The following is a 23,779-nucleotide window of genomic DNA, read 5'->3' as shown; positions in this document are numbered from 1 at the left end:
CGGCGCTCAGGCCGCGGGCCCGCCGCTGGGCAGCTGCTATCGCGAGATCTGGCGGGCGGAGGCGGAGCTGTCGCGGGCAGCCGCCTCACAGCGATGGCGGCCGAGCAGGGCCGGCGGCGGCGGCGGCGGCTGCGGCTCCGGCCGGACACGGCAGTGGTGGCGGTAGCGGCGGGCGGCGGGGGCCTGTGACCGGGAGCCGCCCCGGACCCGGGCACCATGAGCCAAGGCCCCCCCCCAGGGGAGAGCAGCGAGCCCGAGGCGAAGGTCCTCCACACCAAGCGGCTTTACCGGTGAGGGGCCGGGGCGTGCGTGCGGCCGCCGGGGGAAGTGGGCGCCGCGGGGGCGGGGCCGGGGTGCGGGGGGGCTCGGGAGGGCGCGGCCGGGCGGCGAGCGGGGTGGGCGCGGGGCCCCGCGGGGGCCGAGGCCGGGGGGGGGCGCACGTGGAGGAGGCCCCTGGCCGGAGCCTGGGGCGGGCGCCGAGCTCTGCGGGCCGCGGAGGTGAGGGTGGGGTCGCAGGCGGGGAGAACCCGGAAGGGAGCGGCGCTCCGAACCCCGCAGGTCGCGGCGGAGGGAAGCGCCTCGGCCTGCAGCCCGGAGAGCCAGGGGCTCCGTGTGACCTTGGGCCTCGCCGTCCGCATCCTGGAGAGGACAGGCTTGGGTCGCGTACGCCCTGAAGTCCCTCCGGGTCCCGATTGCGGAGTTTGAATGAAAAGAGAGGCTGAAGACGAGTTGCGTCGGCCGGGAGGGGCCACGAAGGGCCGAGTCCGGAGTGTTTCTAGGTCACGGGAGCCCGTTTCAGGGCACCTGGGCCCTCCTGATCGCGAGCCCTGCTTCCTCGCAGCCTCAGGACTACAGCCCTGGCCAGGCAGCGTCCATTCCCAGTTTCTGGCTCCCGCAGCGCCACTCGCCCTCCGGAGGCCCGGGCTGCCGCCCCCATCCCTCTGCTGAGGCCGCTGTGCGCTCTTCCCACACACGGTCGAGGATTTTTTCTTTTTGGGGGGCAGCTGGAACGGGGTTTCTGGAACTGGGGTAGAATGGGGTGAAGCGTGAGACGAGGTTGAGGTTGCTGCTTTCCAGTCGAGGGCGAGGTTTGTAGAACGGGGGCCCGCCGGAGCGTTGGCCCATCTTGGCAGCGAGAGTCCGGAGCATGTTCCTTTCCTCCCGCGAGTGGGCCTCCTGCCTTCCTGGCCTTGTAAGCCAGAGGCAGAGGGGAGTATCGGCTGCTCCCAAAATAGCAAAGTGATCCAGTCCCGCAGCCCCTGGCCGTCTCAGGGCGGGTGAGGAGCCGGCCGCGGGTGACAGTCACGCTGCCGAACGTCAGCGCTGCCCGTCCGAGCGTGGGCCCTGCCTGCGAGATCCCGTACTTGTCTCCAGCTTTCGGGAAGGGCCTGGTCATCCTTCTGATCGTTCGCAGGCCTAGTTCTTCTCAGCCCACTCCAGTCCCTCACGGGACTGACGAGGCGATGTGGGTGCCCGTGTGGCTTACGTGTGCGCGTGCGTCCCTCTGCCTCTGGCTGTGTTCTTGGCTTTGAGCAGGGTGGACGCAGGAGGCAGCAGGTCGCTGCTTTTGTTCTTACGAACGCAGTGCTGACTGTTGGAACGGGGGAAGGAAGGTCTGCTTTCTCTGCCCCACGTAAATGTGGTGTTGGACCCCGAAACTGTCACTCTGAGCGTCAGTAAAATTGGGAAATCGCCACCGTCTGTTTATAGACGGAGATTCTGAGATGTTTAAGCTCCCGAGAAGAAAAGGCAGCAGTAGAAAGGATGCTGGAAGGACCACAAACACCAGTTAATTAATTAGGCTGATTAACTGGTTTTAAAAAGTCATTTTTCGGGGTGCCTGCTGGCTCAGGAGTGCGTGCAGCTCTTGATTTTAGGGTCACGCATTCAAGTCCCACGTTGGGTATAGAGATTACTGTAAAAAAAAAAAGAGAGAAAGAAGAGAATCTGCATTTACAACTTTCCAGAGTAAAGGTTATTAAGGTTTCTTGGATTGAGAATGAAGGAGAGCTGTGGAGCCGGTCCACAAAGACACGTGCACACGCTCCCGAGGTCTGTCCGCGGCTCGGAAGTTCGAAAGCCCGGCCCCAGCATGGAGGGCCAGGCTGGCTAAAAGGGCTTGGCTCCCAGCTGTAGGCAGCCCAGAAGGCATTTGCAGAAATGCTGAGCTCTCAGGATGCCTGTGAGAAGGCCTGGAGTCCCCTCCCGCCCGCTCCTCTGGGTGCTGGCGGTCGCTTTGCCCTGGGCAGGGCAGCCTCTGCTGGCGTCGCACCTGAGCCACCACAGGGAGCCAGGCTGCCGTGGCCCACTTTACCCAGCCCAGGGGCCCATGTCTTGTGTTCTGAAACAGTCACCAAACCCCTTTCTTGGTTGCTTGTGTGCCCGGAGCTGTTTCTGAGTTTCCCTGTTTTCCACAGCTGTTACCTGCCTTCCTCTGGGTTTTCCCCTCCTAGAGATGACACGTCCCTCTGGCACTTCTTAGCCATCCATGGTGGCATTTCAGTGGCCTTTTCTCGCGGTGTCTGGTGTCCTGGCCTTACGACAAGAAAGATAGAGGCATTTAATACTTGCTGAGTCTGTGCACATATGAGGCACCATTATGAGTGCTTCATGTCTTCGCTAATTTAATCCTGGTGCAGTGGGCCTAATAGTGCTTCCATTTTGTAGATGGGAGAACTGGGACCCAAGGAAGTTAGCTCTTTCGCACCCAGAGCCTCTCATAGCAAACAAAGAATCCAGGAGACCTTGTGACTACGTAGTATGCAGTGCAGCCCCCCTCCCCATTCTTCCATTCCCCACTAATTCAGAAATAGAAATTTATGCTAGGAATGCCTTTCCTTTGTGTCAGAGACAATAAGGCCTTGGACAGCGATTAACTCGTGTCCCATTACTTGTTGGGCGGCTGCGGTGTGCCAGGGTTACACGCGAGTCCTTTGAGTTCATCCTTACAGTCCCCTGCGGCAGCTGCCGTGCCTGTCCCCATTTTTATGGACAGGGAAACTGAGGCTCGGAGAGCTTAATTTGCCCAAAATTACAGACGTAGACCCAGCCAGGGGTCAGAGCCTGCATTTCCTGTTGGCGTCCCAGCCCAGGCTCTTTCCATTAGAGAATCCAGCTTTTCCTATCACAGGGCTCCTCTGCCTTGACACCTTGGACACTTGGGGCAAGATATGTATTGTGGTGGACTGTCCTGTGCACCGTGGGGTCTCTGGCAGCACCCGCTGAAGGCCCGTAGCAGCTCCCCTGCCCCCCAAGCCCCGCCACAAGTAGTGACAACGTCCCCCAGGGGAGAGGGCTATTCTTGGGGTGCGTGGCGACTGATATCTGGTTTTGCACAGCTTAGCCTGCAGCCTTCCCGTTTCCCTGCCCCTAATTCTGTAGCTTCTGCTCTAGGATCAGTGCCCGCCCCCCCAGCCTGCCTGGACATACGCGGGGCTCAGGGCTCTCTGCCTGTGCTTCCCTCCAGGGCCGTGGTGGAGGCTGTGCATCGACTTGACCTCATCCTTTGCAACAAAACCGCTTATCAGGAGGTGTTCAAACCAGAGAACATTAGCCTAAGGAACAAGTAAGCCAGAGACTCTCAACGACAAAGCCTTAAGCTTTCTCTGCCTTTCTCCCCCGAAACCCTGTCGCACACAGACGCGTGTTCTCTCTTACCTCCTGAGCTCGTGGTATGGTCATGGGCTGAGAATTCTGGCCTTCCTGAGAGAGGACGTGGGGACCCCTCACTTCTGCAGCTTCTTCCTCGAGCAGCCTGGTGCCCTGGATGGCACTGAGTTGGGGGAACCGATCATGCTGCCAACTGGCAGGAAAGAAGGATGGGGTTAAAGGCAGGAGAGCAGGAGAGAAGCGTGCAGGGCGCGAAGGAGATTATTAAAGTTCTCACTGCTCCCGCCTCTATCCTTTGGGGTTTCCAATGCTTTCCACGACTGCTGTTTGTCCCGGGCCCTGCACACTGACCCCTGACGTCCCTCGGGAGGCATGGGGATTTGTGGGCCGGGGTGTGGCAAATGCCTCCCCTCCCCAAGGATGGTCAGCCTCCCATGCTGCTCTGTGCCCTCAGGCTGCGCGAGCTGTGCGTCAAGCTTATGTTCCTGCACCCAGTGGACTATGGGAGGAAGGCCGAGGAGCTGCTTTGGAGGAAGGTGTACTACGAAGTTATTCAGCTCATCAAGACTCACAAGACGGTAGGGGAGGGCCCAGGTTTTGAGAAGAAAGGTGTCTAAAGAGGGAAGCTGGGGCGCCTGGGTGGCTCAGTGGGTTAAAGCCTTCAGCTCCGGTCATGATCCCAGCGTCCTGGGATCGAGCCCCGCATCGGGCTCTCTGCTCATAGGGGAGCCTGCTTCCTCCTCTCTCTCTGCCTGCCTCTCTGCCTGCTTGTGATCTCTGTCAAATAAATAAATAAAATCCTTAAAAAAGAAAAAAATAAAGAGGGAAGCTGAGAACGGCAGAGACAGCTAGGAAGGTGGACCAGGACATGGCTGGAGGCAGAGGAGGCACGGAAAAGAGGCAGGAAGGAGGGAGGGGTCTGATGTGGTTCGGATTGGCCAGGGGAGCCTCCCCCAGACCGGACGATCAGAGAGGGGGATCTGAGGGTGTGGGGTGACTGGTGAGTGAAGGGGCATGTGGGCGAACTCCCAGAGCCAAGAACCCAAGTTCGTTTCCTGGTGAGAGGACTGGGGTCAGGGAGGGGAGCAGCCCTGTGAGCTCCCGGCTGAGCAGCCCCTCCCCTCGCTGTCCCGCCGTCCAGCACGTCCACAGCCGGAGCGCCTTGGAGTGTGCCTACCGGACGCACCTGGTCGCTGGGATCGGCTTCTACCAGCATTTGCTTCTCTATATCCAGTCCCACTACCAGCTGGAGCTTCAGTGCTGCATCGACTGGACCCACGTCACCGACCCCCTCATAGGTCAGTGACATCCGACAGGTGGGCTTGGGGAGCGAGTGTAGGGGCCGCCGCGTCTGGCCGCCTTACTCTTCTGGTTCTGTAGCTGGTGACCTGGCCAGGCACAGACGATTCTAGCCAGACCTGCCAATGGTCTGTGGACTTCGGGTTTCTCTAAACAAGCGCGCGAGGTAGGGTGAAGGCCTGGAGGAAAGAGAGAGGTTTCCGTCGGTCGGGGGTGCAGACGAGGAGGTGTTCGAAGGGCAGCCAGGACGGTGGCCAGCAGGCCCGTCACTGGAGGGTGGAAGTTCCAGCATTTGATTTCTTCTTGCCCTTGAATTTGCTCAGCACCATGTGTGTGTTTCCTTTTTTTAAGTACTTATTTATTTATTTTCATAATTTCTCCGCCCAACGTGGGGCTTCAACTCACGACCCCAAGATCAGGAGCCTCCCACTGCCCTGACTGGGCTGGCCGGGCGCCCCCAGCACTGTTTGTTTTGACTTCAGAAGTTGTTTCCTAATTTTTTTCTTTTTTTTTATTTAGTTGACAGAGAGAGAGATCGCAAGCAGGCAGAGAGGCAGGCAGAGAGAGAGAGAGAGGAGGAAGCAGGCTCCCCGCGGAGCAGAGAGCCCGATGCGGGGCTCGATCCCAGGACCCTGAGATCATGACCTGAGCCGAAGGCAGCGGCTTAATCCACTGAGCCACCCAGGCGCCCCAGTTGTTTCCTAATTTTTTGTGCGCATTGAAGGTGTTAGAAATGTTTGGGATACGGACGTTCCTTCAGGACAGCGCTGGTGTCCACGTGGCTGCCCGAGGGGCCGGCGACTGTGCTCGACCTCCTTCCCTCCTCGTCCGATGTCTGGCCCCCACACTCCTTCCCTACCCCTGCCTGTGCCCCTGCCCTGGCCAGACGCTGTCTGCCACCTCGGGGCATTCTCTGTCAGAAGCCCAGCGCTGCATTTGGTGCCTTTACAAAACGTGATTTTAAAAACGACGACGTAACCTAAGACCGCCCTCCTAGACACCATACCAGATGGCCGGTGGGGTCCACAGCTCCTGCGGTGAAGAGCCCTCACTTCGGAGCCCTCTGTCTCTCTACCTGGGTCCTGGATGCACGTCTTCCCTGCCCCCTAACACAGGGATTCAGAACGAGCTTTGGATTCTTGATCTCCTTCCTCCACCTAGGAAAGATGTTTCCCGTTAGGTAGAGGGCCGGGGAAGGGGCTTCTGAGTGTCCCTTTCTGTCTTTCTCAGGATGCAAGAAGCCAGTGTCTGCGTCAGGGAAGGAGACGGACTGGGCACAGATGGCATGCCACCGGTGTCTCGTGTACCTGGGCGATTTGTGTAAGAGCCGGCACTCCCGTCTGGGCAGCAGTTTGGGCTCCAGGACAGGCGGGAAGCTGCTTCCGCTGTTGGTACCCGCTTGTATGTGACGGGAGAGCAGGAGGAATAGTTTGCAGTCTGTACCTGACATGTCCCCTTGTCACTGCTCCTCCGTGAGCCAGAAAGGACCAGTGATTGTGGAAGAAGGAAATAAGCTTTGAGAAAGTCTGGGTGATAACTCAGGTTCAGTAGTGGGTTAGGAAGATTTTTTTAGTTGGACATTTTTCTCCTTTGGGGTTTGCTTTTTTCGTTCTTCCTGGACTCCAAGAGGAATTGAAGTTCAGCCTCCTGGAGGGTTGCCCTGCCTGGCAAACGTTCTAGAATGGAGGACTCTCTTGCGCTGGGCCCTGGGCCTCTGGTCCTGGTAGCTAAAGTTTCCTCGTTAGGCTATTAGATACGTTACTTTTTGTCCCTTGAGGCTTTTCCTCCCTGCCCCGCGCACTCCTGGCCCCCTCACGGGCCCTGTGTGCAGAGAGAGCGGCCGCTTCGCGTTAGACTGGCCGAGTGTCCTCAGTGACGTCTTCCCTGCGGGATCAAACCAGCTGTATTCCAGAGCCCGCTACTGGAGGTCTTCCCAAGCAGTTACATCTGCGGCGGGTGCCCGGGTCCCCTTACAGTGGGAGGAGATAAACAAGAGCCTGTTTACAAACACTAAACTTTTCCCACACCTTGAAGCTCCCGCAGGGAAGAGAGAGTTGAACGATTGGCCCGCGGCCGTGCAGAGTTGAGATTATGCCCAAGGCCCAGCAGCCAGCCTCATAGCTCAGGTGTCTCCTCCCAGGGTCTTCCTCCAGCTCCGCAGAGCGGACTCCCAGACGAGGGGAGGCTTTTCTGAAACGGCAGCATCATATTGCCTTCCTTCTGTCTCCCGCAGCGCGTTACCAGAATGAGTTAGCGGGCGTGGACACCGGGCTGCTGGCCGAGAGGTTTTACTACCAGGCCTTGTCCGTAGCTCCCCAGATTGGTAAGTGGCGTCCGACTCGGCTCCCTCCCCGCAGCATTTTTCAGCGGGAAGACAACGTTGAGAGGGCAGGCAGGCCGCACTGGCGTCCCTGGGGCCTCGTGCTCGGTCCCGTCGCACTTTGCCTTGGTTGTGCGTTCTCCCTCTGGAACACAGGCTCGAGAGAAATGCGGACTCTTGATCTAAGAAGGAGGGAGGCAGAGGGGACGGAGGAGAAGACGGCTCCCCTGCCTCAGGCCCCTGTAGAGAGAGGAAGTGACACTCGAGGGACCGTGGGAGCAGGAGCTGCTCCAGTCCACGGAGAGGCGGGGGTTTGCTTGTAGGAGGAGAGCCCAGGGGTGAGCGACAGAGCCGGCGTGGAGGAGAGGGCTCCGTGGGCTTCCAGCAACCCTAGAGTTGCCGCAGCTGCCGCTGACGGAACGGTGCCCGTTGGTGCCGAACCCCTGGCAGGCGAGGCCGGACACGAGTCTCCAGTCAGTCCCCTGGGGAAACAGGATTGGCCGCTCCTCCCCGGGGACGCTGGTGTCCTCTGCAGACCCGGTCCTCCTCCTCCCCACGAGCCCGTGAGCTCCCGGTGCTCAGCAGTGCCGGGTCGTGGCGGCGGCGGGGGACTGTCCTGGCACAGACCACGTGACTTCTGTCTCCCTCCAGGGATGCCCTTCAACCAGCTGGGCACACTCGCGGGCGGCAAGTACTACAACGTGGAGGCCATGTACTGCTACCTGCGCTGGTGAGTCCGCTTGCGCGCCCCGCGTCCACTGCTGCTGCTCGCCCCCCCGCCCTCTCCCAGCGCCCGCTTGTCGCCGGTGCGCCTGGATTGGAGGCGGAGCTGGCCACCGTCTGCGGGCGAGTGCAGGATGGCTGTCTCGGGGGAGGCAGTGAACGGGGTGTGGGGGACGGAATGGTGTCAGAGTAGCGGCTATCAAGAACAGCACAGCCGTCGGGCTTCGGTGTCCCGAGTGACCATGGCGACAGTGTGGGAGGGCCCGCTGCTTCCCCAGTGCTGACGCGCCCTCAGAATAAGGAGCCTCGGCTTCAGGATGGCCGAGCTGAGTGGGCTTAGGTCACCGAGTCGCCAGAGCCAAGTGGACGTGTGTCTGATGGGTCGCTGCGTGCCCCAGTGAGGTAACGGCCAGGAATAAACCGCCTGGGCCCCAGCGGCAGCCGCCTTGTCGGGGCCAATAGCTCCATGAGAAGCAGGATGTTTCCAGAAGATTCTGCCGTGAACTGGGCTTCCAAGCAAGGGGAGTGGAGGGAGCTGGTCTTTCATAAGTGTGTGGGCCGCGTGTGAATTGAGCGTCTGCCTTCTCATTCCTGTGCCATGATCCGTGGTTCCCTTGGTCCAGGAAACCTCCTTGAGCCAGCTCAGTGTTTGCTCTTGGGGCGCCTGCGCCCTGTCCAGGACCGGCACAGACTGGCCCCTGCAGCTGCTGTTCTTAAATACAGGTGACCATGTTCATGGGCTTCCGTCGCCTCCTCGCCAGTCCTCTTGTGCCGTTCCGGGAATGCCCCCCTTACTGGTCCTTGGTCCCTCATCACACTCGTGACCGTGATTGCGAGCCGTCACTTCCAGAGAGAGCCTGGCACGTCCAGGTTTGGGAGGTGCCCGCGGGGGCCCTGCCTTGCTGTGTTAAAGCACTCACGTCTCCCGTTGGTGGGTGAGGCATCTGGGTGGGGCCCGGTCAGGCTGTTCTTTGCCCCCCAGTGGCCTTTTCTAGGATCAGTCACTGGTATTCAGCAGCCCTGGGGGCTGCTCTGTCTGGAGTGAGGCTCCTCTGGACCCCTACCCACTCCATGTGGTTTCTCTTCTTGAGAGAGGTGGATTTCATACATGGTAGCTCACGGCTCTGGACATTGGATTGTGACCCAAGACATTTGGAAATAGAACCTGCCCGTCTCTTAGGGCCTGGAAAGCGGCAGTCATCTGTGTGGTATTCTGGTGGTCAGAGCAGCTGCCTGCCTCGTCCTCTCCCCCTGTCCCCGATTTAAGGCGAGGACACACAGAACCCACTTCTGGACGGAAGGAGTGTCCGTGACTTTGTGACTACCTGTTAACTCACCAGTAACACATATTTCTTCTTTTCTGTCCCTTGGTTCTTACGACGAAAATACATTATAAAACAGCCCAGTGCTCTCTTGGTGTTGTGGGTGCTGCCGTGAGGCAGGCTGGGCTTGGAGCCTCGGCGCTGGCTCGGGACCGTGGGGCCGGCGCAGTGTCCCTGCTCGTCCCGGCTCTGTGTGCCCGTGTATACGTGCGGGCGGCTTTGTGCCGGGCCTGGCCTCTGGCGGGCTCCTCCACGCGCTCTCGCCTCCGAACCAGTGAGCGCGGGACTGTGTGTGCTCACTTGTGCGCGGCTGGCTTGTTAGCTGCCGTACGGCAGGCACGGTCCCTGACAGAGCGGAAGCAATTACTCTGCTACGGAGGGAGCGAAGGTGTTGGGTTCACCGTGTTGTCCGGAAGTTGTGTCTGCGTACTGGATCTGGAAAGAGGGCCTTGGCCCGAGTCTGTACACAGAAAGGGAGCCTGGGGGCAGCGTGCGTTTGCTCCAAGTACTGTTCGCCCAAGCGGCAGCGGAGCGCCGTCCCCTGCCGGGGCTGCACAGCGCACTCTGTGTCTCCTTCAGCATCCAGTCGGAGGTGTCCTTTGAGGGGGCCTATGGGAACCTCAAGCGGCTGTGCGACAAGGCGGCCAAAACGTACCACCGGCTGCAGGAGTCTGAGACTCGGAAACTCTCTCCCAGCAAGAAGCGGTGAGTAGGGCCCGTGGGGCTGGGGCGGTGGGACCGGAGGGCCTCTGGGGCATTTGCCATTTCCCTTGGCATTTCCCTCCTCTTCCAGATGTAAGGACGTCAAGAGGTTGCTGGTGAACTTCATGTATCTGCAGAGCCTCTTGCAGCCCAGGAGCAGGTGAGCGCCAGAGGGTGGGCCCTTGACCTGCCTCCTGGGAGCCCCTCCCGCCCAGCGCCGCTCTCTGCAGTCTCCCCCGTGCCCCGCAGCTCCTCCTGCCTGCCCCGGGCCACGTCACTGACGTCCTTGTCGCTCCTGTCCCGCAGCCCGGTGGACTCGGAGCTGACGTCGCTCTGCCAGTCGGTCCTGGAGGACTTCAGCCTCTGCCTCTTCTACCCGCCCTCGTCCCCCGGCCTCAGCCTGGCCAGCGAGGGCGAGGAGGACTACGAGGGCGGCTACGCTTTCGTCCCGGACCTCCTCGTCTTTCAGATGGTCATCATCTGTCTCATGGGCGTGCACAGCTTGAAGAGAGCAGGTGACTCCCGGCCCCGCCTGCTCCCGCCCCCACCCAGCTTCCTCCCCGGCCGCCCGCCGCCATGCCTGCCTCGCTGCTCGGCCGGGGACCCCTACGCTGAAGGAGCGAAGGCGACAACCTGTCCACACTGTGCCCCCACCTCAGGCCCCTCCCGCAGACACACTCTCGGTCACAACCCGGGCCAGCAGGAGGGACAGGGTACTTAGCCGATGACCCAGACAGAATTCCGACTTCGTTGCGGGGCAGTTGGGCGGCCTTCCCGGTCGCAGGGGCACGTGGAGCAGTCAGGAGGAAAAGGGAGGCGGGCCTGGGCGTGTGGGGGCCGGGGCAGTGGGGAGCCCGCCTGCAGGCGTCAGAGCGGGGCAGATGGCGTGGGCCCACACGATGTGCTTGCCTGAGGACACACACAGTGAGCTGGCCGGTCCTCGGCGGCAGGATAATCATGCAGAGACCTGAGGAATCTTTTTACTTAGAAGCAGCTTTGAGAGGTGGTTGGGTCCTTGGAAGGGGGAGAGCTGGTGAGATGGGGCTGGAGCTCACGGCGCCTGCCCCTCCTCAGAGCCCTGGGCCGCTCATGCCCGGCTTTCCCGGCTTTAGGGTCCAAGCAGTACAGCGCGGCCATTGCCTTCACGCTGGCCCTCTTCTCGCACCTCGTCAACCACGTCAACATACGGCTGCAGGCGGAGCTGGAGGAGGGCGAGAACCCCGGGCCTGCGTTCCAGAGCGACGGCACAGGTGCACTGGGGGGGCGTTCCAGAGTGCGGGCGGGGAGGGGGGCGTTCCAGAGCGACGGCACAGGTGCACTGGGGGGGGAGGGGGCGTGTGCGTGGGCAGGTCAGGCTGGTGTGCGGTGACGGGAAGGGGAGCACGTGGGGGGCTCGGGAGGTGGTGAATCGCTGCAGTTTGCCCCCAGGCCCCACCTGACTGTCCTCTTGGCACAGATGAGCCCTTGGAGAAGGAGGAGGCGCCAGGCCCTGAGCCCCCTCCCGCAGCACCTCCAGCGGGTGAGGTCAGAAAGAGCCGGAAATTTTCCCGCCTCTCCTGCCTCCGCCGCCGCCGCCACCCACCCAAAGCAGGAGACGACAGTGACCTGAGCGAGGGCTTTGAGTCGGACTCCAGCCGCGACTCTGCCAGGGCCAGCGAGGGCTCGGACAGTGGCTCTGACAAGAGTCTTGAAGGTGGGGGAACGGCCTTTGATGCTGAGACAGACTCAGAAATGAACAGCCAAGAGTCCCGGTCAGACCTGGAAGACATGGAGGACGAGGAGGGGACACGGTCCCCAGCCCCAGAGCCTGCTCGGCCCAGGTCAGAGGCTCCCGAGTCTCTCAATGGCCCCCTGGGCCCCAGCGAGGCTAGCCTTGCCAGCAACCTGCAAGCCATGTCCACCCAGATGTTCCAGACCAAGCGCTGCTTCCGACTGGCCCCCACCTTCAGCAACCTGCTCCTCCAGCCCCCGGCCGAAGCTCATGCTGTGGCCAGCGGCAGGCCCTGCATCAACGGAGATGCGGACAAGCCCTCGGAGCCAGGTACCTGGACCTCTGTCCACGCCACTCTGGTCCGTACTTCCCGCCATCCCCCAAGGGAGGCGGCTTGTCTGTCTGTGCGGGTCCCCCCCCCCCCGCCACCCACCCTCGCTGCGTCCGTGTGCTCCCTCCGGTCCGGTCCAGTCTGGCAGCGTCATCCTCATAGTCCCCGCTGCTGCTTGCAGTCTGCCCCTGCTCCCACACGACCACTGCCACTGACCCCCGTCCCACCAGGGTCCTCTCTCCAGGGGCTCTTCCCTGCACGGGGGCACCCGGTGCCCGCTCTCTGCTGGGCGCCGGGCTGGCCTGTCGTCGTGTGCTTTGTTGAACTTGCACAGCAGCCTTGTGCAGGACGAGTTCTCCCTCTTCTGAGTGCTGCCCTTGCCCCTAACCTGGTGCTTGGCTCCTCTTACTTGCCCTCTGGTTTTCCCTCAGAAATCACGGGGTCTGGTATCCTTCCGAGGCTTAGGGAGAGTTCCTCCCTGCGGGCTCCTGTAGCGTCTGCCCTGCCACAGCTTCCAAGCCTTTCCCACTCAGGCGTCCTTGTCTGTTGGCTTGTCTGTGTCCTCAACGAGACCATGAGCCTCGTGGGGGCCGGGCAGCATGGGTCCGGTCTGGCCTTGGATCATCAGTTCCTAACACCGAGCCTGGACGAGGGTGGGATGCAGGAAACGCTGCAGGGCGACAAGCTAGGAAGCCCGGGTGCAGAGGGGGCGGCCTGCTCCACACGCTGACCCGCCCCTGAAAGTGCTGGGGGGGCGGGGATGTCCTTTTTTTTTTTTCTTTTACTTTAGTTTATTAGTGCACACCTGCGTGAGAGGGGAGGCGCAGAGAGGGAGGGAGAGAATCCCACGCAGGCTCTGTGCTGAGTGTGGGGCCCAGCACAGAGCTCGATCGCACGGACACTGAGATTGTGACCTGAGCAGAGACCAGGAGTCAGACACTTAGCGGGGGGAGCCCCGCAGGCGCCTCGGCTGTTGTTGAATTCTGTGTGCCTTTTCTCCCTCCCCACCGGCTGCCTTCTGGTTGTCTGCTCTGCTTAGCAGAGAGTAGGCCTTTTATAAACACTGGTTGAGGAAATAGCTGTAGACCCCTTCACAAGTTAGCTTGAGACCGAAAGAACCATATTTTGTTTTATTTATTTTTCAGTGGGCTCCACGCCCAGTGTGGAGCCCAGCACAGGGCTTGAACTCCTGGCCCTGACATTATGACCTGAGCTGACCTCACGAGTCAGACACTCAACTGACTGAGCCAGCCAGGGGCCCCAGGAAGAAACAGTTTTTGTTTTTCTTTCTAAGATTTTATTTGTCTGTTTGTCAGAGAGAGAGAGAGAGAGCAAGCACGGGCAGGGGGCGTGGCAGGCAGAGGGAAAGGGAGACGCAGACTCCCCACTGAGCGGGGAGCCTGACTCGGGGCTCAACTCCGGGACCCAGGGATCACGCCTGAGCTGGAGGCAGACCCTCCACTGACTGAGCCCCCAGGTGGCTCAGGAAGGGCGGAGGCACCGGTTTCGCAGCTTGAGAGCATCTGGCTGGTGGGCGTGGAAAGATGAGGCGGGGGTGCGTGGTGAGCTCCCCGTCTTCCACATCAGCACTCTGCTCCGGGGTGCGGGCAGGTGGCCCCTGGCCTGGAGCTGAAGCCCGAGGCTGCGTGCCTGCTGCTCATCCCGGTTCCCTGTTCCCCACCCCAGCCTCCGAGGAGGGCTCCGAGTCGGAGGGCAGTGAGTCCAGCGGGCGCTCCTGTCGGAACGAGCGCAGCGTCCAGGAGAAGCTGCAAGTCCTGGCGGCTGAAGGCCTGCTTCCCGCCGTGAAGGTCTTCCTGGACTGGCTGCGGGCCAACCCTGACCTCATCGTCGTGTGTGCGCAGGTGCGGCTCTCCGGGGCAGCGGGGGAGCGCCGCCGTGGGGGGTGCCGGGGGGCCCCTCCGCTGGGTCCATCACGACAGACGTTAGGCACCTGCTTCGGGTGGGCCATTACGCTCTCTGTAGGGACAGGGTTAGACGTGACCTCTGCCCTCCAGGAGCCTGTGGCCTGGGCTGGGGCCCAGAGTCTGCGGACAGGGAAAGCGAGAGCTGCTTGTTGCACTTTGTGCCCCTGGCGCCGGGCGGCGCGCTAGTTGTCTGGACTGGGGTCAGTGAAGGCGTGTGCGAGGGCCGGCCTCGGGCCTGGTCCTGGAGTCCAGAGGGAGGGGCGGGGCCTGGGAGAAGGGCCCGGGGGCGGCAGGACGGCCAGACAGGGTGGAGGCGCTGGGGCAGGGGAGCCGCCGAGGGGGTGGCGTTGAGCCAGCGCTGTGGGGGCGGGCGCTGGGGGGCGGGGGGGTGGGGGGGGCAGGGCTGCCTTCTCAGGGTCTGTCTGTCTCGAGCCTTGAGGGCCCCACAGTTGCTGTCCAGTGTTGCTCTATCCCAGGGGCACATCTGCCCCGCTGTGGAGGACCCCTCCCCTGCAGGTCGCCCTGTTCCGCAGATGAGAGCTGGGGTTAGGGCCAGGCACACCCTTGGGCGTGTGCTCATCTGTGCCGGCAGCAAGTTACTCACTCCCCTTTAGTCATCCGGACGTGTGCTAAGGATGCGGGTGTGAGGTCACGTCCCCATACAGGTGTTCCAGGATGGGCACATGGAGGGCAGAACAGTGGGGAGAAGCCGCCTCCGGTGCTCAGGTTTCTCCCACTCCCAGAGCCCAGTGTCCTTCCTGTGGCCTCAAACCTTCTCCCCACGGTCTTGCTGCTGGTGATGAAGTTCAGCCAGGCCCGTGGGCCCCCTTCATTCCTCATGAGATCGGCTCCCTACTTTCCAGGTCTCTCAGGAATCCCCGGCCTCTTTTGTTGAGTTTTCTATCAGATCGCTCTAGGTCTGTGCCCGTAGCTCCCAGACCCCCCAGGTGTCCTGCTTTTCTTGCCCCTGTCCCACCGAAGGCTTCCATTCTTCGCAGAGCTCTCAGAGTCTGTGGAATCGCCTGTCTGTGTTGCTGAACCTGTTGCCAGCTGCTGGCGAGCTCCAGGAGTCTGGTGAGTGAGCGCCCAGCACTGCCCCTGCTCTCCCTCTCCCTCGTGGCCCCACGAAGCCCAGCCCCCTCCCTGGTAACCCAGCCTGAGGGGAAGGAGGCTGATGGGGCTCTGTGTCCTGCCATCCTGGCACACAGCGGCCATTGTGGTCTCTGCATCTCTGGTTTCCTCAGCACTGCCCCACTGTGGGCAGGTGGCCTGGTTGGCCGGGCAGCGGCCTCCCCGGGGAAGGCCGTGGGGTGGACAGGAGCAGAGAGAGGCAGGCCTGGGAGCCAGCCCCAGTCACTGAGAGTCCTCCTGGGCCTCCAGAGCTCATCCCCTCCTGCCACCTTCGAGCTGCGTGTGTGCTCCAGTTCCCAGCTCTGGCCTCAGCTGAGAGGTTGCAGGTCCTCCCCTCAGGTCCATCCTGGGCTCGGGGAGCCTTTCCCATCAGAGCACACTGCTCTCGTGCCTGCCCCGCTCCTCCAGCCCTGCCGGTCCTGTGGGGCAGCGCTGCGTGTCCATCTCCCTGCTCTCCCGGGGGAAGGGCCATGTACCTCAGGGGGCTCCCGCAGGGCAGGTGGTCTCAACGCAGCTTCTCCCCAGGCCTGGCCCTGTGTCCCGAGGTCCAAGACCTTCTTGAAGGTTGTGAACTGCCTGACCTGCCCTCCAGCCTGCTGCTCCCAGAGGACACGGCCCTTCGTAACCTGCCGCCCCTCCGGGCGGCCCATCGACGCTTTAACTTCGACGCGGATCGGCCCCTGCTTAGCGCCTTGGAGGAGGTGGGAATGGCGTTTCTGACACCAGCAGCTCTGTTCATCCAGCCCCGCAGTAAAGCTGGTGGCCCTCCCGTCAGGACGGGCAGTGTCCTCAGGGCTGGGCTGGGCGTGCTTCCTTCGTGGGCTGCTGGGCTTGCCCTCCTTCCCGTGGGATGCTCGTGTGCGTCCACCGTGTCCGGCTTTTGCAGAGTGTGGAATGGGGCGGCTGTTAGGGCTTAGGAGCTGTTCTCAGGCTCTTTTTCACTCCGGGGCCGGCATCCTGTGAGCCGGACAGGAAGCCATCAGAGAGAGCCGGAAGGGGCAGCGCTGCCTGACCGGTCACCCGAGTGTCCGCATCCGTGCGCGGGTTGCCTGGGGACCCCCGGCTAAGCCGAGCAGACAGGCACCCAGCGTGCTCGCCGGCACACAGGGGCCTTTTGGTTCCTCCTCTCCAGCCAGAGGGCCTGGGCTTTCATCTGTTTCATGCTTTAGGGTTTTATTTTTTTTTTAAAAGGATTTTTTTTTTTTTTGGTAAGATTTTATTTATTTGACAGACAGAGATCACAAGCAGGCAGAGAGGCAGGCAGAGAGAGGGGAGGAAGCAGGCTCCCCGCTGAGCAGAGAGCCCGATGCGTGGCTCGATCCCAGGACCCTGAGATCATGACCCGAGCCGAAGGCAGAGGCTTAACCCACTGAGCCACCCAGGCGCCCCATGTTTTAGAGAGGATTCTTGTTCGAGGGGGAAGAATAGTTTTCCTAACCGAAAGAACAGGCTGGAACCACGGGTCTAGCTGTGTCCCCTCGTTTCTCCACTCGAGAGGGAGGCAGCAGGAGTGCCCAGGACCGCCACGCTCAGCCCGCCGCCCTGCCTTTTCCATCTCTGCCTGGGTCCTGGTTAGCCAGTCCCGCCTGGAGGCTCCTTTCCTGGCAGCCCAAAGCGCTGGGTCTCGGGGCTCCCCTCTCCCACCCCACACACCACCGGCCTGCCCCTGCTGTGGGGGGGGGTCGGGGGCGGGCGGTGCCTGGGGGCCCTGCCGCGCCTGACCGGCTCCCACGTCCCCACAGGCGGTCGTGCGCATCTGCTGCATCCGCAGCTTCGGGCACTTCGTGGCCCGCCTGCAAGGCAGCGCGCTGCAGTTCAGCGCCGAGGCGGGCATCTTCGTCAGCATCGCGCAGTCGGAGCGGGAGGGCGTGCTGCAGCAGGCGCAGGCGCAGTTCCGCATGGTGAGCCGCCGTCCTGGGGTGCGGGGCCTGCACGCAAGAGCGAGGGGAGGGGGGCGGCAGGGCCGCGGGGAGTGGCGTCCCCCCGTGTTCCTGCAGACAGGGAGGGAGCACGAGGAAGGAGCGATGCTTTCAGCAGAGGCAGCCTGGCCCCTGTCCGTGTCCAGACTGCCTGGGCTGGAGGCCCGTCCCTGTCCCCTCCTGTCTGCGCTCTCTGCTGGGTTCCCCCACCGGGTCCCTGGCCTCATGGGGTTGTTGTGACGCCAGAAGGAGCCCGCATCTCGGGCTTGTGTGTGCAGGTGCTCCTGGCGCCTCCTGTCTTGGGGATGAGGACTGGGGGTGGGGGAATGGCAGGATCCTTCCCTCTGGGACCCCCACAAAGTAGAAGGTGGCTGGGGTTAACCTCTTCTCCATTCAGAACCTGGTCCCCCAGACGTTGATGAGAGTCACCTCCGGGCCAGGCCGGTCTGTTCTCTAGGCCCTGGGGTTGGCAGTGAGCGAGCAAGGCCGTTTGGTCTCGGGGGCTGCTGCTCGGGAGCACGGTCTGGGCTCTGCACCGGGGCCTGCACAGCTGGGCACACTGTCCCCCTGGGCCGGGTGGCAGCCCGTTGCGGGGGGCAGCAGGGGTGTCTGGCACCCAAGCGCGGCCCACGTGTCTCTGCAAACCTTGAGGCTCTTCGTCGCAGGCCCGTCCCTTCCTGCCAAGCTGCAGGCCTCCCCACGTCTCTGAGCACCCATTTCGCGCGGACAGCGTGCGGGGCTGGGAAGGGGCGCGGGCGCACCAGAAACTCCCTTCTCTGCGGTCTGAAAGGCTCGTCGTGTTGAGAAAACACCTGTCGTGTTAGGGTTTGTTGCTGTTCTGTGGGGAAAACACATAATTACCAAGACATTCACAGGGAAATCACACAGCTTTAAAAATGTCAGTTTTTGTAGACATTTCCTTTAGCTTAAAACTCCAAGACTCTCATCTCAGACAGGGAGCCACTGAGGGCCCCTCGCCGTTGGTGCTGGACCCCAAGGTCCCGTCGCCTGCCTGGGCTGCCCCCAGCACTGCTCAGTGGCCCATGTCCACCCCAAGGGCACGTCCCTTAGCAGCAGCGTGCCCTCCCCGTGGTGACATCTGCCGCCAGCACATACCGAGAGCTTTCCGTGTGCCGCGCCGACTTGGCCCGGGACAGCGCATTTGGCCCTGGGTGCCGCTCAGTGAAGGGGCGCTTACCCTCTCCTGCGCCCCGTGATGGGACACGGAGCCACAGAGGAGGGATTGTCCGTGGTAAAGCCAGGGCTCTGGCATTGGGCAGACTGGCTCTTCCTTCTGAGCTGCTGTGGCCGTTAGGTTAATCCTGCCTGGGTTAGGGACCCAGCTTGCCTGTGGTTCCTCGGATGTCCCCTGAGGACGGCCGAGGCCCACATCTCTGAGCCGCTGGCCCGACGATGCCAGGGGCCAAGGTTGGTGCAGCTCTTCTCTTCCTGGACCCAGATGGAGGTCCCTTCCTCTCCCGGCGGCAGAGCGGACCTCCCAGTTCAACTCCAGCCTGAAAGGCTGTTCCCGGGCTGGGCTCCGGCGGTGCCGGCAGCGCCTGCTGTCTGCCTCCCTCCCTCCTGCGCCCCATGTCTCCAGGGGGGCCATTTTGGCCTCTGGGGGGGTCGGCGCACTCGCACAGCCGTCGTGTAATGGTCACAACTGAGATGCTGGGACGAGCGCGTGCCGTTCGCCCTGACTTCACTCGGACGTCACTGGATTCTCCACTGACGCCTGTTTTCTTCGTTGTTTTTCTAACGATTTGATTTACTTGAGAGCGAGCAAGCAAGTGGGAAAGACAGAGACAACGCGGGCAGGGGGAGCGGTGGGCAGAGGGAGAAGCAGGCTTCCCGCCCAGCAGGGAGTCCGATGCGGGCTCGATCCCGGGACCCTGAAATCATGACCTGAGCCGAAGGCAGCCACCGCCCTGGTGCCCCAGATGTCTGTTTTCTTTCCCAGGCTCCCACATTACGTTGGGTTGTGTGTGTCCTTGGTCGGCTCTCGGCTGTGGCGGTTTCTCAGTCTTTGCTTTCGTGACCTCGACACTTCTGGGGAGTGTCTGTCAGCCGATCTGTGGAGCGCCCTCAGTCTGGCTCTGTCCGGACACGCGTTCTCGCGGCGGGTGCGGTTCTACAGGTTACTGGTGTAGAGCCTCGCTCCGAGGACGTCCCTTCACCCATGAAAGGTCCTTCGGTGCCGTGGCCCCCCCCCCATCCTTCGTCTCATCTTTAGACCACGTTAGGGAGTTTGGGCTTCATCCAGAAGACAAAGGGAACCGTCAGAGGACTCGGGGCCTCGGTGCCCAGCAGCTGGTGTCTGGGTGCCGGCGGGGAAGGTGGCTGGGGGCGGAGGCAGGGGCTGGGGAAGATGAGGGGGGAGGAACCAGCTTAGCCGGGGGTCACACAGCGGAGGTGAAGGGGAGCAGAAGCGTGTGAGTGGTTTTTCGGGCGTGTGGTCAGCAGGATAGGAAGGCGAAGGCTTGGGGAGCAGAGAGAGGGACCAGTCACAGCCCAGCTCAGCCTCCTGGCGCACACAGTGGCTGCTTTCCCAAGTCGGGGGCCGCCAGAAGGGGAGCAGCAGGTTTGGAAGAAGTTGGCAAGTGGTTGGTGATGGAAGGTGTGGTGTGCGGGGGCTGCGCAGAGCAGCGGGGCAGAGCTCGCAAGCCGCCGTGCTGCTGGGCGCTGTGCGTGCGGCCCCCACGCGCAGCTGCTGCCCCCGTCCCCAGTGCCTGGGCCGGCGAGAGCTGCGGCGTGGGTCCCAGAAGCCCTTCTTTGCCAGGGGTGGTCTGTCTCCTGAGCCTCCCTCTCGCTCACTTGGTGGGAGCGGGAGAGCTGACCTCATGTGATGCCTTCCTGTCTCCCACTCTGGAACTTGTCTCGGATAACGCGTGAGAGCTCTTGATCACTGGGGAGGGTCTGTGGCCCCAGCTCTTGGTCCCAGGCCTAGCGCCCGTTTCGCCCTGTAGGCGCAGGAGGAAGCCCGTCGGAACAGGCTGATGAGAGACATGGCCCAGCTGCGGCTTCAGGTAGGCGGTCGGAACCCAGCGGCGGCCGCTCTGCGTCTGCTCATTGGTCAGACCCCGCCGGCAGATGCTGCCCAGCCGCTGCCCCCTGCTCTGCCCGAGCGCCTGTTGGCTTCCCCCGCCTCCCCTCCCCGCTGCCCCAGTGTGGCGCCCGCCCCTAGAGCTCTGTGCCGTCACCCCCTTGTGCACCGGCTTCGCCTGAAGCAGTTCACCTCCCAGACCGCCTTCTCCGGCTCTTTCCTCGCTCGGCGTCGGTGGGCCTTTCTGCCTTCTCTGTTCGCTTTTCCTTCTCTTTCTCTTTCCCTTTCCTTCTGCCTCCTTTTCCTCCAAGGCCTTGGTACAAGGAGGCCCCCCCATCCCCCTCGGCAGCAGGGGACGCCCCACGAGCGCCCCCTTGGGTTCCGTCCTTCGCGCCCAGGCTGCAGGGCCCGTGCAGCCGCAGCTACTCTGCCCTCTCTCCCCAGCTCGAGGTCTCTCAGCTGGAAGGGAGCCTGCAGCAGCCCAAGGCCCAGTCGGCGATGTCTCCCTACCTCGTCCCTGACACCCAGGCCCTCTGCCACCACCTCCCGGTCATCCGCCAGCTGGCCGCCAGCGGCCGCTTCATTGTCATCATCCCGAGGACAGGTAGGTGTACGGGGTGGGGGGGGGACAGGGTGTGGTTAAGAGAGACGTGGGGCTTGCAGTCGAGAAGCGCTCACGGAGGCCCAGTTTGCACACTGTGGCCTTGGTCAGGTCCTGCCGTCTTTCCGAAGCTCGATCACTCGTCTGTGGAACGTATGTGACAATCTGTTACATGCTGACTCCCAAGACGGTTGGGAGAAATGAGAAAAACCTAAGCGCGCGCACTTGGTCGACCGCGAGCTCCGCTGATCGGAGAAGGCCCTATTTTGGAAGAGCCCTGGGAGCCGCCAGGAGCCCGGGTCCCTGCTTTTCCCGCAGCGGGTGCTGGGGGTTCCCCGCGAGCTCACCTGTTCCGTCCTCCTCCCCCCCCCCCCCCGCCCCTCGTGCGCCAGTGATCGATGGCCTGGACTTGCTGAAGAAGGAGCACCCAGGGGCCCGGGATGGGATCCGGTACCTGGAGGCAGAGTTTAAGAAAGGAAACAGGTGAGTGTGGGTCAGGCGGCCCCTGACACACTTGCGGTCCGTGTGCGCTACGGCGGGGAGGGGGAGATAGAATTACAAGTCAGGGTCTCAGCCGTGGCCGGAGGGAGGGAGAGCCTGTTGTTGGACAGTCGAGCTGTTGTCTGTCTCTGGGACAGACGTGAGATGAGCGTTACCGGAGCGGGGGCAGCACCCTCCCCCCCAGGCTCCCGGCTGCTGTTGTGGGTCGGTCGGTCGCGATCAGGGCTCCTGGGCTGGGAGTGCCTTCACCGGCGCAGCCAGGCGGGGACTGCTGAGGCCCGCACAGTCCCTCCCTTCGGGGCTCGGTAGCGGTAGAGGGACAAGCTGGCTCCTGCTCCCCGGCACCCCGGTGGCATCTGCCCCTGCCTGGCCAGGAAGCCACACAAAGCCTGCTTGTTTGGACCTTGTCTGCAGAAGCCGCGACTTGAAAAGCATCTGCTGCTCCTCCCTTTCCCCCCTCCTCCCCTGGGAGGAACCAGGGATCGATGTTATCGGGAGGAAAAGGGAGCTGGGCTCTGGCCAGGAAGCTCCTTTGAAATGGCTCCAAAGAGAGCTGCGATGGGAGCGAGGTGCCCTCCCCCGCCCCCACCCGGAGGTGCTGTAGGGGAGGTGCCCTGCCTCCTCTCACCCCCTCCCCCTGCCGCAGGTACATTCGCTGCCAGAAAGAGGTGGGGAAGAGCTTCGAGCGGCACAAGTTAAAGCGGCAGGACGCAGACGCCTGGTAATCTCCGGCCCGCCTCCCTGCTCTCCCACCTCTCCCCCGGCGGGGGACCAGCCTGGGGCCATGCTTAACCCGCCTGTCGTGTCCCCTGGGAGAAGTGGTCCCAGCCCCAGAGCCCCTTGGTGGCTCTGCTCAGTGTCCCTTTACCCAGTCCCCACGGGACACCCTCTAGAACCACTGTCCCTCTCTGCCTGGTTTCTCCTTGTGCTCCTGCTGCCCTCCCGGTCCCCAGCTCCTGGGATGCTGGTAGGCGGGCTGCCCTCACGCCGTGGCTTGGCCTGCCTCCTCTTCCTCCCTCCCAGGACCCTGTATAAGATCCTGGACAGCTGCAAGCAACTGACTCTGGCCCAGGGGGCGGGTGAGGAGGACCCCAGCGGCATGGTGACCATTGTCACGGGCCTTCCGCTGGACAACCCCAGTGTGCTCTCAGGCCCTATGCAGGTCGGTCTGCAAGGTAGCAGGATGGGGGTGAGCGGGTTGGAGGTGCCCGGGCCGACGGCCTCCTCAGACCACTCCATGCACTTGCTTGTCTCGCTTCCGCCATCCCTCAGGCAGCGCTGCAGGCCGCGGCACATGCCAGTGTGGACATCAAGAATGTTCTGGACTTCTACAAGCAGTGGAAGGAGATCGGTTGAGACGGACCCCCACGCCCTACAGTGGGGCCGCGTCCAGACCTCTCCTGCCCTCCCTGGCAGCCAGGACCGCCTGTAGTCACCCCAGCACACGCAGACGCACGCACGCACGCAGGAAGGGAGCCCAGCCGCGCACAGGCCGCGGGGAGGTCCCGGGAGCCGCGGGGAGGGCCCGGAGCCGGCTGAGAGGGCGGGTCTCCCTGACGATGACGTCAGGAAAGTGAGGGAAGTGCTGGGAGCAGGAGAGGCCTGGGGGCCCCCAGCCAGCCCTGCTGCCTCAGCCCACCACTGTCCCCAGGGGCAGGGGGCAGGCATGGGCATCCGCGTTCCATCGGAGGGCTTTGTGGACCTCTTGAGGGGAAGGGACAGCGGAAGGGCCCCTCTTCCTCACTCGGGACGCAGGGTGATTGGCGCCTGGAGTCTGGACCCTCTGGCGCAGGGGGTGGGGAGAATTGGGTAGCACCAGACACGTGGGTAGTTCTCTGCGGACCCTTCTCTCCTGGAGGACCGCCTGACCTCTCCCTTCATGCAGGTACGGCAGCTCCAGAGCCTTGGGGACTCTTCCGGAAGAGGGGCCTGGAGCTGCCGGCACCAAGAGCAGGGCCAGGGCTCACCCCCTCCTGCTGTGGGGACCGCGCAGCCAGCCGTCCCACTTCTGCTTCCGCTCTGCGTTTGCCTGGCTTCCAGGGCCCCGAGCAGGTCACTCTGTCTGTCGGCAGTCTGGCCCGCAGGCCAGGGAGGGACCCTGGGGCCCCCAGCCCTATGGTGGTGGCGCCTGCATGGGGGCGGAGTGCGAGGCCGGGAAGAGAGGGGAGAGGTGCGAGGCCGGGAGAGGCCTGCGTGGAGGTGGGCGGCAGGAGGGAGAGGCCCTTAGAGCTGCCTGGCGAGGGGCTGCTGGCCTGGTGGGGCGGAGCATGGGGTTCACTGGCCCGCAGCAAGGGGCGAGGTGAATGTGGGAGCCGGGGCTCGGGAACCGCTCAGGGCAGCGGGCTTTGCAGCGGGCGCAGGCTGTCCGGAAAGCTCTGGCCAGGAATGCCTTGGCCCCTTGCCCTGGGGCTGGCCAGGAGCTCGGCCAGGGGTGGGGGGGTGCCAGGGGTCTCGGCTCTGCGTCCCCCACCCCAGCGCTAGCCTAGCTTCCCGGGCTGTTCTCAGAGGAAAGCAGGCTTCTTGCCTCCTTCCTCTAAGACAGCAGGTCTGGGACAACCTGGGGGCAGTGGGGTCACCCCCCCCAGTCCCTGGCAGAGACTGAGACGAAAGCGTCACTTAATAAAGACCCCTCGAAGCCCAAC

At 62.9% G+C, this 23,779-nt stretch overlaps 2 protein-coding genes across 3 annotated transcripts; one reads left to right on the top strand and one right to left on the bottom strand.

Annotated features, from left to right (window-relative positions):
- The first annotated feature begins 70 nt into the window (after window positions 1–70).
- On the top strand, window positions 71–23,776 carry SMG5 (SMG5 nonsense mediated mRNA decay factor). Of its 2 annotated transcripts, none has more exons than XM_045983347.1 (22): window positions 71–290; window positions 3,467–3,565; window positions 4,064–4,187; window positions 4,751–4,907; window positions 6,139–6,228; window positions 7,142–7,231; window positions 7,880–7,958; window positions 9,853–9,978; window positions 10,067–10,135; window positions 10,282–10,490; window positions 11,088–11,225; window positions 11,432–12,016; window positions 13,704–13,879; window positions 14,941–15,016; window positions 15,599–15,774; window positions 16,816–16,974; window positions 19,959–20,018; window positions 20,480–20,639; window positions 21,029–21,119; window positions 21,784–21,858; window positions 22,161–22,299; window positions 22,410–23,776. In XM_045983347.1, the coding sequence occupies exons 1-22, from the start codon at window positions 217–219 to the stop codon at window positions 22,491–22,493; spliced, it is 3,036 nt and encodes a 1,011-aa protein (XP_045839303.1). In that variant the 5' UTR covers window positions 71–216; the 3' UTR covers window positions 22,494–23,776. The 2 variants fall into 2 exon arrangements, with proteins under 2 accessions (XP_045839303.1, XP_045839304.1); XM_045983348.1 differs by lacking the exon at window positions 71–290 and adding an exon at window positions 392–498.
- LOC123928276 lies at window positions 16,984–19,952 on the bottom strand. Its single transcript, XM_045983362.1, has 2 exons — window positions 18,109–19,952; window positions 16,984–17,830 (listed from the first exon to the last, which is right to left on the bottom strand). Exons 1-2 carry the CDS (start codon window positions 18,599–18,601, stop codon window positions 17,418–17,420), a joined length of 906 nt encoding a protein of 301 aa, XP_045839318.1. The 5' UTR covers window positions 18,602–19,952; the 3' UTR covers window positions 16,984–17,417.
- Window positions 23,777–23,779: the final 3 nt, after the last annotated feature.

The sequence above is a fragment of the Meles meles genome, chromosome 17, assembly GCF_922984935.1.
Source record: "Meles meles chromosome 17, mMelMel3.1 paternal haplotype, whole genome shotgun sequence".
NCBI classification, from domain to species: Eukaryota; Metazoa; Chordata; class Mammalia; order Carnivora; family Mustelidae; genus Meles; species Meles meles.
Note: the sequence above shows the minus strand (reverse complement) of the source record. Positions and strands in the feature narration are given on the sequence as shown.

Excerpts from the sequence above, each read along its gene's own strand:
- SMG5 (XM_045983347.1), top strand. The coding sequence starts at position 217 with ATGAGCCAAGGCCCCCCCCCAGGGGAGAGCAGCGAGCCCGAGGCGAAG. Across the intron at positions 9,979-10,066 it reads CTCTCTCCCAGCAAGAAGCG|ATGTAAGGACGTCAAGAGGT; the intron begins GTGAGTAGGGCC and ends CTCCTCTTCCAG. Across the intron at positions 22,300-22,409 it reads TGCTCTCAGGCCCTATGCAG|GCAGCGCTGCAGGCCGCGGC; the intron begins GTCGGTCTGCAA and ends GCCATCCCTCAG.
- LOC123928276 (XM_045983362.1), bottom strand. The coding sequence starts at position 18,601 with ATGGCCCCCCTGGAGACATGGGGCGCAGGAGGGAGGGAGGCAGACAGC. Across the intron at positions 17,831-18,108 it reads CGGCACACGGAAAGCTCTCG|AACAGCAACAAACCCTAACA; the intron begins GTATGTGCTGGC and ends TTTTCCCCACAG.